Source organism: Myripristis murdjan, chromosome 7 (genome assembly GCF_902150065.1).
Source record: "Myripristis murdjan chromosome 7, fMyrMur1.1, whole genome shotgun sequence".
NCBI lineage: Eukaryota > Metazoa > Chordata > Actinopteri > Holocentriformes > Holocentridae > Myripristis > Myripristis murdjan.
The window spans coordinates 15184729-15203236 of NC_043986.1; the positions used below are offsets into that span (position 1 = coordinate 15184729).

At 39.9% G+C, this 18508-nt stretch overlaps 2 protein-coding genes and 3 non-coding genes across 5 annotated transcripts; 2 read left to right on the forward strand and 3 right to left on the reverse strand.

Moving 5' to 3' along the window:
* Window positions 1-4536: 4536 nt before the first annotated feature.
* On the reverse strand, window positions 4537-4609 carry trnaf-gaa (transfer RNA phenylalanine (anticodon GAA)). Its single transcript has one exon. It is a non-coding gene; the product is annotated as a tRNA-Phe (tRNA).
* A 6343-nt stretch (window positions 4610-10952) lies between these two features.
* On the reverse strand, window positions 10953-13204 carry ebp (EBP cholestenol delta-isomerase). Its single transcript, XM_030055904.1, has 5 exons — window positions 13052-13204; window positions 12475-12787; window positions 12326-12362; window positions 12089-12219; window positions 10953-11507 (listed from the first exon to the last, which is right to left on the reverse strand). Exons 1-5 carry the CDS (start codon window positions 13064-13066, stop codon window positions 11287-11289), a joined length of 717 nt encoding a protein of 238 aa, XP_029911764.1. The 5' UTR covers window positions 13067-13204; the 3' UTR covers window positions 10953-11286.
* Window positions 13205-14022: 818 nt separating this feature from the next.
* Window positions 14023-14094, reverse strand: trnah-gug (transfer RNA histidin (anticodon GUG)). The gene has a single exon. It is a non-coding gene; the product is annotated as a tRNA-His (tRNA).
* Window positions 14095-14711: 617 nt separating this feature from the next.
* On the forward strand, window positions 14712-14783 carry trnae-uuc (transfer RNA glutamic acid (anticodon UUC)). The gene has a single exon. It is a non-coding gene; the product is annotated as a tRNA-Glu (tRNA).
* Window positions 14784-15132: 349 nt separating this feature from the next.
* On the forward strand, window positions 15133-18374 carry vma22 (vacuolar ATPase assembly factor VMA22). The gene is made up of 5 exons (XM_030056824.1): window positions 15133-15380; window positions 16113-16216; window positions 16404-16516; window positions 16614-16823; window positions 17831-18374. The coding sequence occupies exons 1-5, from the start codon at window positions 15261-15263 to the stop codon at window positions 17968-17970; spliced, it is 687 nt and encodes a 228-aa protein (XP_029912684.1). The 5' UTR covers window positions 15133-15260; the 3' UTR covers window positions 17971-18374.
* The last annotated feature ends 134 nt before the right edge of the window (window positions 18375-18508 follow it).

Sequence of the window (18508 nt, forward strand, 5' to 3'; positions counted from 1 at the left end):
TCCCATGTCCACAGTGTCTTTGTGAAGCTAAGAGCATGTTACTAGCAGGAATAGTAAGAGGGCAAACCTTGGAACACACTGACTCTCTCACTCTCTGTGTGTGTGTGTCTCTCTCTCTCTTTCTCACAACACACGCACACACACATTTTTAAAGGACCACAATGGAAATAAAACTTGTAGACTTATTGTGTCTTTCTATTCTTTTTGTCTTGATATTCTGTGTTTTACATGCTGTTCATTACGTATAATTTAAATTGTTGAATAAATTCATTCTCTAACTCATTCATTTATTCAAGGATCAGTGAATATTAAACCCTCTTAAATAGGCCTTCAGCATAAAGCGTTTCACCTCTGAATTCATTACTTACAGTACCAATGCTTCTTTATGGCTGATCATGTCGTATTCTGTGGTATGAGGCATGTCGAATATTAGATTCTAATAATTTCCTTTTTTTCTGTGATTTCAATAAGGCTTAAAAAAATCTCCAACACCTCATCCCAGTTCCATGTAATACAGATGACTGCAGTGAAATAATACAGAATATAAAACACTGCAAATCAGAGATGCTAGTAAGCAGGCAGTGGAGTAGGTTGTGATTTTGTTCAGCTCCTAAACCTTTGCCAGATTTAAATAAGAGACGCTCAATTTTTGCCCTCTATGAACCTTCAATGATGGTTAAAAACAAGAAAAAAACACTGAAAGGATGTGTCCTTGGCTCTTCAATTGGCAAGAATGTTCAGATTCAATTAAAAACAAAAAATTACCAGTCATTACACACTGCAAATATTTCCTTAATTCTGAAAAAAAAAAAAAAAAAAAAAAAAGATAACGAAGAGGCCATCATCATATCGACCCATAATCCTTCTTAGAATAACCTGAGGAATTCTTACAAGAATTTGGGCTGGGCAAGAATTGTAGCTCATGGGTAGAGATGCTCTATGCCTATCCAGCTGCAACAGTCCTGACCAGCTCTGAGAGATCTCCCCCTTTTAGTTGCTTTCTGCTGCTATCAGCATCAGAAATCACCTGAAAATAATCCCGATACATCTTGGAAAAATGGATCATCACGTAGATTTATATGTGGTTGACACCATTTTATTTCTTTCAAAGTTTGAGGAATCTTTTCCACTACCACTGGACCTTATTAAAAACTATCAGGGTATATCACAAACTGGCAGAAATATGAATTTATACCCCTAAGTGAGGGTTTAGTTCCCTTTGTTTTGCAGCAATCTTCCAGTTAAAGTTACTGATCACATAACATACCTGGGATCCACTGTTCCCAAACAATCAGACCGGCTTCATAAAGTGAGCTTTGGAGTTATGATTGATAAGCAGAGGTGATGTTGAATATTGATTAATACTCCCCATATCAATGATTATGAGTGGCTACATAACAAGATATCATGGTACATCTCTGCCTGTGCCGATGTCAAGTTGGTGCAAGTGTTTTGCTATTTGCTTGTTTTTTTTTTTTTTTTTTTTTTTCTTTTTTCCTCCCAGCATGGCACCAAAAGATTAAATTGACTTACATTCATTCTCTACAGGCTTTCCCTAATGTTACCCATAACTAACTTATCCTTATTCCTTTCCCCCATTTCCCACTCCCCCCAGGAACAATAGGAGCTGCTGTTTTCTCAGCAAAACCACTTTCAGGTATGGAAAGTTCCAGGTAAGAATAGTTCCAGGTAGACACAGTAACCCTGCAGTTATAACAAGAGTCCTGTCTGTGCTATGATGTATGTATACAGCCCTCCTGAGTCTTACTTGGAGACCAAACACACAGGAACAGTGGCGTCATGGTGTCAGTGGTCTTAATTATAGCTAGACCATACAACAGCACACGTTTAAACTGAGCATGCAAATTAATGATAAATAAGGTTTCAAAATCTTTAATCTACACTCAAATGTTGAACATTGATCTAGGCTGCATCTCAAAAGTGACAATGCACTAAAGACAAACTGAAAGAAAGTAATGATTGAGGTGAATGAGTGATAACTAATTTGATAACTATTGGTCATTCAGTCAAGTATATAATGTACTAGATATATGAATGAATTATATAGTAGATTTAAATAATGTCATGGTATTAATGAAGACACAAACAGAGAATCAGTTTCAAGATTTTTTAAAATCTTTATCAAGTGCACACAAATGATACTCAAAAACGATTAGAAAAAATACAATCAAAATCAAACTGAACAATAAATAATAATAATTAACACCAATCAAAAAAAGAAAATCAAAGAACAAAGAGCTGATTGGGAAATCACACTAAATAGGAAAGGAGACTACATACGAACATCAAATTAAAGAACACAGTGAACGACAATAATAATAAAAAAACAAAATAATAAAAAAAATAATGAAGTGTAATCAAAGTTAAATAATTCAAGGAAACAGAGAACCAATCACACAAAAGAATAAAAGGATACAGTGATAACATAATAATACTCAGGAAAACAAATCTTGAATAATTAAGAGAACAATGAACTAATAAGCAGTGGATGACAGAGTAAAATTGCTAATCAAGTAGTAAAGGTTTTGATCGTCAGGGCAATTCATTGTTATTATTTGACCTTTTTAACACACTTATTCCATATTCCACAAAATGAGGACACATTAAAAACAACAGCTGTTAAAATATATCAAACTTCACACAAACAGCTAAAACTTAATGTTGAGGCTTTGTTTGTAGGTCTCCCTTTGCACGGCCTTTAACCACTGTTCTTTAATCAAGGTCTCAGTCTTTGGGCAAAATATTGTAACATCGTATTGCCGGTGGCCAGTTTCTGAAGTGAAAAACTGGCTACAGTTTTTGCACATATTCAGTGTGGCCAACTGATTAAATCTGCGTTTAGTGGGTGCAGCCCAGCACCGGTGGAACGGGGTGATGGTAGAACCAGGGACAGGGCAGGGAAGCAACAGCCGCATCCCTGACACGACAAGCACAGGTCAGCCTTGGACTAAGAAGCCTGGGCCCTGCTCTTGACCCTTGCTGGATGTAGGGGGGCTGGAGGCTGGATGGAGGTAAGTAAGTAAGTAAGTAAAATTTATTTATATAGTGCTTTTCACAGAGAGAACTCACAAAGTGCTTTACAAGTTAAAAATACAAATGCTCAAAGCTAATAAAACAATATACAAATGTGATTCAAAGAAATAAAAATACAATAGACGGCAATAAAACAATATATATATATATATATATATATATATATATATATATATATATATATATATATATATATAATCAGTATAAAAGGTGATGCTAAGAAAATAAAAATGCAATAAAAAACAATAGAAACAATGTACAAAGGCAATACAAGGAAATACAAATACAACAGTGGCGTAATCCTATGGGAAAGCCTGTCTAAATAGATGTGTTTTGAGCCCCTTCTTAAAAATGTTGACAGAGGTCACGGCTCTTAGGTGACTGAAGGCTGCCTGAACCTGGTTCTGGCCTGCCCTGCTGTATTGGGTATGAATGCAGCTGATGATGGTGGTAATGATGTACAGGCAAAACAGGCTGTGCGTTGGCAGGCTGTAGAGGATCCACTGCCTTAGGGAGCTTCACACCTTTGGGAAGAGCAACCTCTTGAGCCTTTAGGCATTTGTTGTGCCACTGTATGAGGTGGTCTGGTTCACCTCAGCTGGTTGAAGGGTGGTTTGCTCCATCACCACTCCGTTGCAGAGCAGTAGCTGCCAAATTCTTTGATAATTTTGAAGAATGAGAGACCATCTTGACAGGCTATCTTTTCAACAGACACTCAAACACCAGAACAATGTTTGTACACTGGTGAACACAGCCACTAGATGGCCACAGAGAGGCTGTGAACAAATGCTTGCCCAGCAAAAAAACATAAATGCTCTTTTTCCAGTTGCTTGTGTGACTGTAAGAATGGATAAGTATTGTGCAGAATGCCTCAACTGATATATTGAGGAATATACACCCATAGGTAGGTACTGAGGATAGTTGCAATGGACACATTTAAAATATATATTTGGAAACTAACAACAATGCTAAAACATACCAGTTACATATTTGAAAACAGTAAAATGTGTCCTGTCAGGGTGTTTTAGTTAGAGCATGTATTTGCCTTTATAATTTTACCTTTCGATAACAGTGGTGCCACCTCTGTCGCCCTCACTGGAAGGCCAATCATGCATGTCTGCAAACCTCTGCAGACACTTGAGTCACTCTGCTTCGTCCATGGCCTTGTGTGACATTTTGGTAGACATCTGAAATAACATACTGAACAGCAGAAAGGCTGAAAAAAAAACAACAACATACATTTATACCACAGAAAGCTTCATCCATATTAGTGACACCACATCTAAAGGCTGTTAACAGTTCAATTCAAAGTAATACACCCCTCCCCACCCCACCCCCAAAAAAACAAACAAAAAAAAAAACCAACTAATATTATGCATTTATTTTTACCACTGTTTTATAGTAATGAGACATCTTTTGGTATACAGACAAACCCTTTCATGTACCAAAAGCACTCAGTGTATTTGTCATCGTGTTACAAAATGCCGAAACCCGGGATCGAACCAGGGACCTTTAGATCTTCAGTCTAACGCTCTCCCAACTGAGCTATTTCGGCGTGGACACATTTGGGGGTTCCAGTAGTTTAAGAAAATACGTCTCGAAAAGTAGCCAAAAGTTGAAACTTACTTCACGTAGACACAGTATCAGCTAACAAAACACCTTAATGCATTACAGTACACAGTGCCTATTAACTTATAACTAGCTGACAATGCTCCCCTGCTGGCCGCAACCCGAGCGCCTTTCTAGTGGTCCGCACAATGCCATGGCTAGAACCCAGTGTCCCACATGGGTCCAGGATTACAAACCCGCACCCGACCAGTTACGCGCAATTTTCTCTAAATTAATTCTGAACCTGACGTGGCACAACCCAGTTCTGCAAACCACGCACCCGGAGCGTAGCCGCTATCAAACGCTATCACTCCACACTCTGTTGCGAGAAGGTTATCTTAAACTTAACTTTGGCACAACGGGAAGGTCCTGTTTCCCCTTAGACCGCTCACAAGCTCTTCGATTGGCTCTGACGTTTCCTGTTAATGTGTGATTGGCCGTCCCCGCTGTCACTCCATCTGACAGCGCCTAGACAAGCCCTGCGTTCCAAATCGCATACTTATACTTTTTACTTTTAGTATGTACTGCAGCTGCCCTTACAAAGTATGTAGTTTAGTATGAAATATGCATGCTAATTCTTTTTTTTCCCTACTAAATATTATGGTAGTATGAACGCAGGGTTGGTCACCGGTGGGAAAAAAAAAGAAAGAAGAAGAAGAAGAAGAAGAAAAAAACGTTGCTCATCAACGCTGTGTAGCTAGTTGGTCAGGAGTCCGTCTTCATCTGCCGCTGTGGTTTTCATTTACATTTACATTAACATTTGGATATATGTCTGTCTGCGTGCGTGTGTATCTGTGTTTGGCAATTAGGCGCAGCCAGGTGGCAGGATGTCAAAAAAAAAAAAAAGAAAAAAGAAAACTGGACATAAGAGACTTCTTTAGAAGTCAAAGTGTAAGTTACTCTAAGGAACATATTACACTCCGACACTCTGGAACTCCTTCTCCTCATCCATCAGAAACTCAGACTCACTCATCTCCTTCAAAAACAAACTCAAAACCCACCTTTTCAAACTGGCCTACAACACCTGACCCCCACACAACTGACATCTCAGACACCTTTCACATATTATTAGTAGCAGTAGTAGTAATAGTATTGCTTTTATTTTTTTTAAATTATTCTATTATTTAACTTTATGATAAACTTATGTATTGCAATTTATATGTTCATATTATGTAATTGTTTTGTTCTTGTAAAGTGTCCGAGTTTTATTGAAAGCGCTGGCAAATAAAATGTAGTATTATTATTATTATTATTATTATTATTATTATTATTATAACTGTAGAGCCTCAACAACACGGAAATTTTAGCAATGACTTTAACTTTAGGTGACTAGTGTCTCACAAACCTGGAACCCTGCTGTGTTAGACCTTAATGACCACCTTAATTAACTATTTGCTATTGATCTGTCATGGAACTGGACCCTAACTGCACACATGCACGTAGGCTAACTCAAGGAACAGATTTTATTTATTTTACTAAAGTGAATCAAAACTGAAACTCCTCCTCTGCTGGGCTGCTTCAGTGAAAGCAGAGCAGTCCAGATGCTCAGGTGTTCTGCGTTGGTGACCTCCTGCTCCTCCTGTCTGAGCAGGAGCACGGCTCCTCGGGCTGCACCTCGTCCTCCTGAAAGGCCTGAAACACCACAACAGGATTTAACACGGTGACCTTGCAGCGTCTGCAGTTCCTGCAGAGGAATCAGGCAGTCGGCTCGTACGTAGGCCTACCTCTAAAAACGTGTCGAACACTTGGTTGACAATGTGGCCCCAGGCTCGGGCCTCCTTGTTGGTCCTCTTGCATTTTGTCGCGGCACCGGTCGGCGTCAAGGGGGCCGGCCCTAACCCGCCTGACGCCGACCGGTGCCGCGGCCAGCCCACTTGACGCCGACCGGTGCCGCAGCCGGCCCGCTTGACGCTGACCGGTGCCGCGGCCAGCCCACCTGCTGCCTGCCGGTGGCTTTTTTATTCAAACAAGATTTTGTCGATTAAAAAAAGTAGCAAAAAGCTAATGTAGTAAGGCTAACAACTGACAGCTCCTCTTGTTACTATAACAACTCCATGGCAACGAGCGCGCCTCTCTAATTCTATGACGCCCCCGCTGGTACCATAAGCAATGGAAACACTCCAAGGCCAAACAGGGCCGTGCTGGGCTCAGCCCGGCACGGCCCTTCACGGCACGGCTCTTTATAGTGGAAATGAGCTATAAATGACCTCAAGCAGTCACATGTAGCCACATTGGCTACATGAACTGCCACATTGTTGGAGTTGCTGACCTGGGGATTTGAACCCTGGACATCCATTTAAAATTGAAACGCTTATAACAGTTTCTAACAGTCACAATGTTGATAAAATTCAGGAAAAAAATCACACATCATTCTCCTGGTATCAGGTATTTTGTCAAATTTAAGCTCAGCTTAAGATTGACAAATTTAAGTTTAAGTTTGGTCAAACATTTAGTGAAATAGAACATGCAGTAGGCCTACGACTGTCACTGTGAACTCCAGGTTCAGACGTTTGGGTGGCAACTGCTCAGTCGCTCACACAGACTCACCGCTGGCCTTGTTGATGTAGAAGATCTCCCCCCAGTCATCCAGAGTCAGCACCGCGAAGAGGCTGACCCATGTCCAAAATATGGAGCCAAAGTGCTCCGGGTCGCTTTGACCAAAAAAACACTCGGAACGGGATGGAAAACATGTAGTCAGCGCAAGCATGATGCCGACGACGGTGGCATACCCCAGTGCCTCAAAAATCGCATCTAGGACACAGCGGAGACTTCTGATGTGGCTCTGGGAAATTAAGAGAATGGCAAAGAAAAAAAATAAAATAAAAACAAAGCAGGCTGTTATGAGTTCATCTACTCCTTTTTTCTTCAACATCACATCATCACACATATCTTGTCCTCCAGGAACCTCCAACTTTTAATTCACACTTTCTTTTTCTCCTGTCTAAATTATTGTAATTCCCTCGACACATCCCTCAGTCAAGCCGTTTTAAATTGTTTACAGTTGGTTCAGATTATTAACTAGAACTCGCTGTCCGTCCAACGTTACCCTGTTCTTGCTTCCCTCTGGTGACTCCCAGTAAAATTCGCTCGCTCAGCTCCAGTCTCCATCTTGTCATATGGCTGGAGAGACAGACACAACAAAAACAGTACAGATATTTTTTTTTTCCATTGAAATTTGACGTTTTGGGCTAATTAATGGGTTTCTTGTGCTTGAATTTTAAATACCAAGTGTTTTGAAGGAATTTGAGTAAATTTGCACAAGTTGCAAAAGGTACTTTTTGTCATTTTCCAAATTTCACAATAAAAGCTGCACCATAAAAAACTGCAGCGAGGACCATTTAGACTCAACTGGCCAAAAAATGTGGAGTATGTGTAGGCAGTGAGAACCATAGATATCTATAATAAAGGCTAGATGTCTCGTGGCCGCTGCTGGCCAATGGAGTCGCACGTCCGCACATGGCGGCCATCTTGCCACAGTCAACTCGCTCACCCATAACGTTGTGTGGTAGTGGTGCATGTACTTTTAAATAACCATAACTTGCTCAATTTTCTACAGATTTTCAAACGGTGTGTTTTTTTATAAACGTCAGAGGTGTAGTTATAATACTGCACTTAATTAATAATTATGTTACACTTCTGGTCAAACATTCAGAATTGTAGCCACATTAATAACGTTTGTAAGAAACCAAACCGTTTGTAAATCCGTCAAGATTTCAGCGAGATAAGAGTATTTACGTTTGTGCAGATCACTCACCTTCCGTCTGTTACCATAGATTCTGCCAGAGAGCTTGCCTGTGGTAAGATGGCCGCCCGGTGATGACGTTACAGACTCCGCTGTAAGACATCTAGCCTTTATTATAGATATCTATGGTGAGAACCATATAGACTCAACCCAATTCATATTATGTGCTTATTTCACGTGTCAGTTGAGTCTACAGGGTCCTCACTTCAGTTGAGCGTAATGCCCCTTTAAAAGCATGTAGTGTGCAGCGTGTTCTCTCCTCCTTTTCTAAATGCGTGGAAAAGATCACAGCTAACACAGTTAGTGTTTGGAAAAAGGAGCTCAGTCACTTTTACTGCCAGTACATTTAAAATGAGACACTTTTTACTTTTAATGCAGTAGATTTTTACTGCACTACTGCTATTTCTACTGCAGTCAAATACCAGCAGAAGAGCAGTACCTCTACTTCTACTGCAGTAAAATACCAGCAGAGGAACAGCTGTAGTTTGATCTGTTTTTACTGACAGGCTGCTGCCTTCACTGACCTCTCAGGAGAATCGGACATTAATACATAAAAAAAAAATCTGTCTTATGAAGTTGTGAGCAGCTGGTTCACGGAGTAAATCAGCAGAAATTGATGTCATGAGTGAATAAATTAATTTCTCCCAGTTTCACTCTGAACCACATGATATCACAGCTCACACCTTTAGAAGACCGATTTTTACCCCCCGTGGCCCGACTCGCGCGTGTTGCCATGGTTACAGAGAGGCATCGGATTGCCCTGGCTAGCTAACATTAGAGCACTCTAGCTGACAATAGCGACACTGCTAACAGCTAGCACAGCTAACATAAACACACAAAACATTCACTTTCAAAAACATTTAAAGTCAAGAGACTGAAATACAGCTGGAATTTATCACAGTCAAAAGTCTAGTCATGTTCACTTACACCTATCTGAGAGGATAAATACAGGTTTTACTGAAGTTACTAAAGTTTTATCTGTATCTATAAATGCTAGTAGCTAGTTATAAGTATAGTTTTTTTTGTTAACCCTAACTCTGAGGGCTTAAAAAAAAAAAAAATAATAATAATAATAATCTAAAAACATGTTTTCTCATGTTTTCTCATGTGTTGCTAGGAGATCCTGCTGCCCCAGCCACCATGTTCTGCTTTAAAATGTTGTTTTGTTTTAAGTTTTTGGTTTCAGAGACTTGAGGCACACACTGCTGATTAAAAAAAAACATTTAAAAAAAAAAAAAAAAAAACATATGACAAAAACATGACATGGGTATGAATTATATGGCACAGTTAGGAAAAGATAAAACATTGTGGTTTATGAAGTTTTAGGCTGAAAGGCTTTTCTGCTACAGGCTCTGCTTAGTTTACAGAATAAATCCTCTCAATTTTATACTTTCATAATTTTTTGGAATTTTTTGAGTGTCAAGCATTCAGGCCTGTAGTGTTCTCTTGAAAACTGAAGAAAATTGTAATGACATCACTGCCACATTAAAAACAAACAAACAAACAAACAACAACAACAACAACAAACAAACAAACATTAAAGAAGTGAAACTGCATTGGAAACAAGTGGGATTATCTCATAGAAGCTGAATCAGATGAACTGATTTCCTGTGGATTATTTTATCCCGCTGGCACTTTTCTGACCTTGTTATGTCCCTGTGTGTGTGTGTGTGTGTGTGTGCGCGCACAGATGTAATTTTATTTTTTTGCATACTTGTGTCTGTGAAATTTCTGTATGACAACTTTGTATTTAAAAGCCTCTAGGCTGTAGCTGTATACATATGTATACATATTTTGAACTTCATATTGCTTTGAGGTGTAAGGTAGATATCATGGTGCTGTTCAAGCAGTAATTATTAAATATTTTATTCCAGGATTTTTTATGATTGCACCATCACAAAATGATTTAATAGAAATATGCTATAGTGTAATGTAGCACTTGTTAAATAAACAAAATAATAAATTTGCCAAAAGAGTTTGTGAGAAGTATTTTTTCCTCATATAGGCTCTAACACGTTATAATGAAAGCCTGAGAACCCCTAATTTATTAAGTAACTGATCACCCTTATGAATGATTTACTTCCTCTAGGGTACCCTGTAAACTGTCGGGCTCATCAGGCTCCAGGGGTGAACATGTGCAGTGTGGTACCTCAAATAGCACACATAGAAAATAGAATAGCAAACAGCAGACCCTAGTATCAAAGTAAATGGTATTTTTGAATGCTGATAGTCACAAACTCTCAGTGAGATCTGTGGGTCTGCAGCTAGATGCTATTGGATATTTTGGCTCTCTACAGTGGAGCAAGGTTGCCCTCTATTGGCCAGATGTAATATCAACCTAATTGTGTGTCAACCAACTCATATCAGAGTTAAGCACTTAAATTGTTTAAATAGAGCCTCCACGATGAAAGGCTTGATGTCAGATGTATTGTTAGTGTACAGTACGAACACAGGTCAGTGACGCCTTGTGCTACCTCAGCTTAAGGAGTGTTCGGTCCAAGAAATCACAAGGATTATGTGAAAAATATGAAGAAAATCAGGGTCATCGTATGAAAACACAGGTAATTTTATTTCACATTCCATCCACCTCCACGCAGCCTATAGTGACTCCTCCAAAATAAGATCCATAAAATCAGATAGTTCTTAGGCTTTTGACTTTACAAAAGCACATGATGCAACGGGCTACATTGTGAAAAAGCTTCTTTTAATAAGGAAAGTGTATCTCCAAAACCTGGGATGACATAGAAACAATATTGCTTGGCATCAACATGTTATCTCTGAGCACACCCTATTGTTTAAAAAAATATATACCCCAAAACCCTGGTGCCTCCTCCTGCTGACAGTTGCCTAATATCTCACAGTCATTTCTCTCCTCCTGCTGCTCAGTTCCTCTTGGACTTGTGTGCCTTGCTGGCGTCAGAGTGTGTCTGAGCTGCTGACAACTGTCTCCATGCATCCACAATGAGCAGCAGGGGGATGACGATCCACAGCATGTTTAAGAACACAAAGTAGAACCAGAAGTAGATGGGGTGTCCTAGCTCGCTGTGAGCATAGCCATCTCTATGCTCTGTGTAGAAGTACAGCACTGCTCCATACAGCTGACCTGAAAACAGATCACAGATGAGATTACTGACACTGAAATGTCAGTGAGATGCAGCAATGCAATGGCTGCAGATAACTTTTGAGAGGGAGACCTGCTTGTGTCTTATTTCATGGCCAGTAGAGCCTATATGGACGGGCGATACTGATGTCTATATGGTGATACGAGTTTTCTGGGATTTGGGTTTTGAGGATTTCACAATATCATGATATGGTGTAAGTGTTATTTTTTTGTCTTTTAACTCACTAGATGGTTCTAGCTGCTCTATTATTTGCCTCTACCTGCTCACTAATCATATCCACATTACCAATGATTATATGTGAAAGATCTTGTGTGTAAATATCTTATGAAAGCACAAATAATCATCTATGCACTATCAATATAGAGGTATTTGGTTGAAGATATTGTGATAATGGATTTTGTCCACATTGCCCAGCACTCTTGGCAAATATACCTGAAGTGATAATTGTGAAAACTGACAACCATGGAACCAGCCACTCTGAGTTAAAATTCCCAAGTGTCATCGATACTGTTTACATTTTAGAAGATTTTATTTTTGTTTTGTGAGTAACTGCTCTTCTTACCTAATGAAATTATGAGTTGCAGCACAAATCTGTAGGGCTTGTTGGTTAAAAAGGCAAACACAGCCCAAAAGCTAAATGGTCCCCAAATCCATGCAGTCACTGTCTCCATACAGACAGTAAAGTTATCCGCTCTAGATAGAAAAGAAAAACAAAAGCATGGGTTAGAATCAGTTTTATGCCTCTATTTTAAATAACATTTTATTCTATGATTGCATTTCTGTGCAAAGGATGACTTACATCACATATCGGCTGTCTCCTTTGGAGTACTCTTTCCCTGTGGATAAGAAAAGAGTTTATATACAACATATCATTGCGCACTGTCAACATGCAACATCACCCCTTAATGATATTTAGACACTTTTTAAATTGTTTCTCTTGTTACTCACACAGCTGTGACAGGAAACTCTGGTCTGCTGGAATGATGTGGTAATACAGTGAGAACCAGCCCTCAATGACGCCATGGATGAAGCCACAGACGGCCAACCAGCACACCGCCAGACGCCTCCACGTCGTCATCCTGCCTGTGGCGCCTTTCAGGCCAGTGACCAGCCAGGTCACCAGCAGAAACACCCCGGACACAGAAAAGAGAAACACCAGGATCTCTGACATAGATCGGTCATTGGCCACATAACTAGGGATGGAAAGATTACGTGGCCAGTAAGGGTGGAGAACCCCTGTCGCTGAGGTGGCCTCCATCACCTGTTAGAGAAAAGGATGGGCAAAATGTTGAAAGACTTGCATTCTGGAGTCTGGACCTAAAATGTGACTAACAACATAACTGATCTTTGAGACAATATGCATAAAGTCATAGAGGTGGCAGCACTTAATTGCATTGCACTTGGTCTGTAACAGTCATTGGCAACAAATTTGCAAATGAAGTAAATACTAGATGGATTTCATTTGTAGGTCAGCTGTAAGACATAGATGCATTTTGCATAAAATGAGTGTATCTTTTTTCCTTACCATTGATGCTGCCATGAAGGGAGTCCGGCTAAACAGAGTACATAAAGTAAACAGAATAATACCAGGTATGACAATTATGGAAGACGTAAGAGTCTACGGCTGTCTTAACAGGGCTGTCTCAGAACCATATGAATACAGGTAAACTAAAAAACGGAAGCCAAGTAAGGGGCGGTTACTTGTGATTACAGTGACCAATCAGACGCCATCATATCTGCAGATAACGACACATGCGATCTGTCTGCTCGCTGATTGGTTTGTCAGCTCGGAACATGGATGTTGTCAGCGAAAGTAGCCAATGAAAATGCATCTCCCACACCATTGAACCGCCCTCTTTCACCATTCATTGGATCGATGATTTGACGGTGAATTGTGACTGTGGAGGTAGATTATTAATTTACTTTTTGTGCCGAAAAGATAGAAATCAGAACGGAGAAGAATCAGTGTTTACGCATAGAGAAAAAAAAAACTCTTTTTTTCGTGTTCACACCATGATACGGGTTTACATGGCGTGCTTAAGGCTACACTTTAGAAAAAGTCTTTCGTGATTCATTTATTATGGCAGAGAAATTAAAAAGGAGATCTCTGCTGTTGCATGTTGGAGCTCCAAGTTGGGCCTGACCACCACCTATGCATGCATGGACCTTTAGAAATACCTAAGCTAAAACAAAAACTCAAGGAGCGAACTTTAAAGAAAAAAATCGAGCAAAAGCCACATTAATTAGCGATAGTACAGGTTAAAAAAAGAGAAAAGAAACAAGACAATTACACACGGATGTGTTCCACAATTCAGTGACAGTGAAAAACGACCTGGACTCCCAATTTTAAAGCAAACTAACTAACTGAGCGTACAAAGCTGCGCCTGGTCGCCATTATTTATGTTAGAAAAATGAAGATTGTATCAATATTAAACTCGTGAGGAAGAAAAAGGGGAAAAAGTTGTCCTCCCAAGCCGTGCCAGGGGTGTTAATCCCTGCCGTGACCCGGATTCGAACCGGGGTTGCTGCGGCCACAACGCAGAGTACTAACCACTATACGATCACGGCGAGCTACTGGGAGTCATGTGCACTGAGGGAACAGTAGGGCTTTTAAACCATTACCAAGCTATAAGTGTGTTTCGTCTTCTTTAGGTTTTGAGCAGCATGAGACCTTGAAATAAGTATGACAAATGTTCAAACTGAGGCTCTACACGTCACCTGTTAACTTTCACATTAACGTCGTCGCAAGTAATGTCATTTATCGCTATTTTAATCGCTCTGTTAGCCCTTAGCCATCATATTTAGGTAACTAATATTAATACGTGAGTCAAAGGTGTGTTGACTTCAACGCCAGTAACAAACTTGACCTTATCTGACGTGGTTAACGAAATTAGCTACTTTTTCTGTGCAAATCGACTGCCATTTTCTTAGAGACTATCATAATTTTGGAACGTGGGTCTTATTTATTTTATCGGCCACTTCAGTGTTGATCCTGATGTCGACGTGCTCCAGGCTCCAGCACTATGTCAATAAGGTAGTGCTTTGGAAAAAACTCATAACAAAGCTTTTGTCGAGACGGGAAGCATGTAGGCTACACTCAGAAATTTTAGCTGAAAAAAAAATAGCCATGAACAGGTGGTGTGTATACCTTTTATAAAGTGTGCCTACCTTAGTGAAAACAACAGTCCCATATGGTCTAGCGGTTAGGATTCCTGGTTTTCACCCAGGCGGCCCGGGTTCGACTCCCGGTATGGGAACTGATCCTTTTTCCTAAAACAGTGTGTCATTCCGAACTACTGGGATGTTGCTGAGGAAGCTAAATTAAGGTCAAGGCATGTGTGCATACTTTGCAGCTAAACGTGTTAATTTTTTAAACAGCGGGTGTGTAGCATCCTTACTAAAGATACAGTTGACTTACTAAAGGCGCAGCTGCTGTAAGTGTTTTTATTAGTTTTCTGAATTGTGGCCGACAGGACAATACTCCAAAATGTGTGCAAAAAAGCCCAATTTTGGCATTTTTGTCAGAAAATATTTGTTAGAGTTCTGGGGCTTCACCGCGATTGGCTTAACCCATGATGTTGAGTAAAACGTGACGTATGTGCATCACATGATTTTAAACGGAAGTAGTCGGTCATAACGTCCAGCGCTAAACCCTTTAAACCTCATCTACACAAACATGTTTCAGCGATAATCGTCTACATTGCGGCGAGAAATACTTAAGCAAACAAGCCGGAATGGGTCAGTCAGAGCTGGAAGAATCGTCTCTCATGCTGGACGAGAAGCTGCTTCGTTGCATGGAGCAGCTGGAGTTACTGGAGGAGAAGCGAGCTGCTCTCAACTCTCTCATAGAGCAGGTGGGACTACAAACGCAGATTATCAAGAAAACTAATACAAATTAAACCTGTGATTGCCTTTTACACCAGTAGGGCTCCCCTGCGAACAGGATAATATACTGTGTGGTTATTTGGACACTGCTCAGTCGGATAATGCTGCAAAATAATATCCTGTAATTATTGCTGTTATTGCTTATAAACCGGTTGCAAAGCATTTTTTTAATGGAGGTACTGCAAACTGTAATGCCGGGATTCCTGACTTTTTTCAAAAAAATAAATTTTAAATGCCTGATTGAGTGCGGAAATCACTCCAAAGCTGCTCCACTCACGTCCGCACCTGTCACTCTGGTGTGCACAAGAATATATTTATTCTGTACTAGTAAATCATTACATGTAAACAAATAATCAAGATCCATAATACACAGCCAAGTTTGACAGATTGTCCAAAACAGCACCAGAGGCAAATAGTGCAGTTGAACTATTAGATCACTCTTTCTTTGTGCTTTGAGTGCATCCACTGATTAAACTGACCTTTAACAAACAATACAGCCACAGGATAGTCTGCTCATATCCTTAGTCGGATATGCAGCTCCTTAACGTCCACTAGGCCTGCAGGTCTGATGAAAGGTTATTCAGTAGTACACTATTTTTATTAAAAAATATATATATGTATTCCTGCGCCCTCCTCTCTCACCCATTGTGTCTATTTGTGACTGACAAAGATTATATCTTAACATTTAACACTCCACACAGGGATGGTTTTCCATGTCCAAGGCGCGGTATTCCATGGGAAACAAACAGGTCTCTGCTCTTCAGTATGCAAGTGAGATAGAGCCACTGGTCCACGTACACACCAGGTGAGGAGTTGTTAGACATATCTTATCTCACAGTCTGTGTCTTGAGATGTTTTTGTGTTTGTCATTGTGTGCTGTAATGTAAGGTGTTTGCTGTAGTTCAGTACTGGTGCTGTTTCATGGAGGCAGTGCTGCTTAAATTTTTCCTTTAGGATGCATTATTTATTTATTACCTTGATTAATGTTACAGAACACTGGATAACAATGAGGTGGAGTTCTGCATCGAAAGAGTCACTCAGAAGTGTAACAATGAGTCTGGAAAAGATGTGAAGACTGTGGAGGATATTGGACCTCAAGAAGAAGGTGAGTCCATCACAGTCAACAAGGTGTTGAAAATGTCTCATTTTCTTCCACCATAAAGCAACAGAATTGTTGCTCATTACATTCTTTGAATTCACAGGTGTGAGGAGAAGAATCAAATCAAAAAACAACTCCACAGAAAAAGAGGAGACTGAAAAAGCAGGCAGTGAGAGGCTCTTGACAAAAACGGAGCCTTCTGAGGTCGTTCCAGTAATCAAACGTGACCAAAATCCTCAGCAAGATCCACTGAAATGGTTTGGGATCCTGGTGCCACAAACTCTCAAACAGGCACAGTCATCGTTCAAGCAAGGTGTGGTACTGTACTTTAGAACATATTAACAGTTCAATGCAATTTAAAAAAAAAAAAAAAAAACTACCACAATTTTATTTAGAATATAACCAAGTAATATGGTCTTAATTTTTTTAATCTGCAGAATAAAACTTTGTTGGTAGAATGAGCCAGTATATTAAAGAAGGCTACTTTGTAGTCTTGATAATGATGTTGATGAATTGCAGGTACATAAGTGAACAGGTTTCAAAGGTGGCTTGAGCCCCTGTAAATTGCTTTTCTAGAATGCAGTCATGACTGTAATTTATTTTTAGTTTATTACTTTATTGGAAAGGGACAGTGCATGTTAATAACATTTCTGAAAAATGCCAGAGTTAGCCAGAAAGGCTAATTTTCATCTGTAGTCCCCAGGCAGGCAACAGTTAAAAGCACAGTTGATAGAAAGGAAAGAGCTGAAAATGCAATCAACGATAAAAGCAGTGATAATATGCAGATACAAAGAGAGCGTGCACAACATAGAGACGAGAGACAGCTATTATGACCAAAAAAAAAAAAAGATTCACTGCATACAAACAAAGGATGTTAACAAAGAAAATAGGAAGCTAATTTAAAAAAAAAAAAAAAACCTGCTCCATCAAAAATAATTAAGCTGTGCGAGTGATCTTACTTTTTTCACAAGCCGCTGCCCTTTTAATGTCAATGTGTGGTCCTGATGGGAGGTCAGCAATTTCAAAACAGTCTAAATTGGCATTTGACATGAGAAAATGAAGGTAACGTTGGATCACTTTTTTTGTGTGTGAAAGACATTATTTAGCTTAAGGAATAACTGATCACATCCAACCCATCCTACATCCAACATCTCACTTTCAAGTGAAGCTTAAATTGTTCACAAGCACTATTGAACTCTTTAGATTCACGTGTGGCCGATGGTATTGATGCATGGACTATGAACCCAGTGAATTGATTACTGGTGGACTAAATCCTGTTCCCCACCCTTTCCCCTCTCTCCTTTTCCTGTTATGTTCCAGTGATTGAGCTCTCTGCTGAGATCGCAAGCCTTCAGAGTGCAGTTTGCACCGCCAGAGAGGACCTGAAGCTGAGCATGAAACAGAAATGTGCACTTGTGGAGAAAACCTCTGCAGCTCAGTTGGACAAGGTCACAGACTAATTGATTGTGTTGAGTAAAACCTGGGGAAGAGCCGAGAGTAGCCTCCGGTCATACGGAGTGACAGGTTCAGGATGGAGTCACAGTGGATTAGGATGCCTAAGGGGAGCCATCCTGCTCCGACAGCTCTCCCTGCTGGATTTCAAGTCTGTACCACAAAACAGATGTTTAGAGATCCACACAATTGACAGTTACTAGATAATTTATTGTTTAAATCTGTGCTGTTTTGACTGTCTAGCAAATGTGTAATGAAGGTGATTTGTGTGTTTGTGTGTGTGTGTTTGATTGGTGCTTGCTCATTTGAATTTTTCACTCAGGCCTAGTAAAATCAGCTCTATAGGCTGCACCATGTTTATTTAAACAGAGACCCTGTTTGAACATATTCCATTAAAATGTTTTGATTACAATCTGGGTGTTTAATTTCGAAAGCAGTGCAGTGAGCCAAATAAGAATGATGTTTATTCTGATACTCTTGCACGGAAGGAGTCATAATTCTATCCCAACCTCGGGAACCAATCCTGAGCATTTTCGGGTCCTCTCA

Excerpts from the sequence above, each read along its gene's own strand:
- ebp (XM_030055904.1), bottom strand. Across the intron at positions 12,363-12,474 it reads GAGTTTCCTGTCACAGCTGT|GGAAAGAGTACTCCAAAGGA; the intron begins GTGAGTAACAAG and ends TCTTATCCACAG. Across the intron at positions 12,220-12,325 it reads GGAGACAGCCGATATGTGAT|AGCGGATAACTTTACTGTCT; the intron begins GTAAGTCATCCT and ends TTTTCTATCTAG.
- vma22 (XM_030056824.1), top strand. The coding sequence starts at position 15,261 with ATGGGTCAGTCAGAGCTGGAAGAATCGTCTCTCATGCTGGACGAGAAG. Across the intron at positions 16,517-16,613 it reads TATTGGACCTCAAGAAGAAG|GTGTGAGGAGAAGAATCAAA; the intron begins GTGAGTCCATCA and ends TTGAATTCACAG. Across the intron at positions 16,824-17,830 it reads ACAGTCATCGTTCAAGCAAG|TGATTGAGCTCTCTGCTGAG; the intron begins GTGTGGTACTGT and ends GTTATGTTCCAG.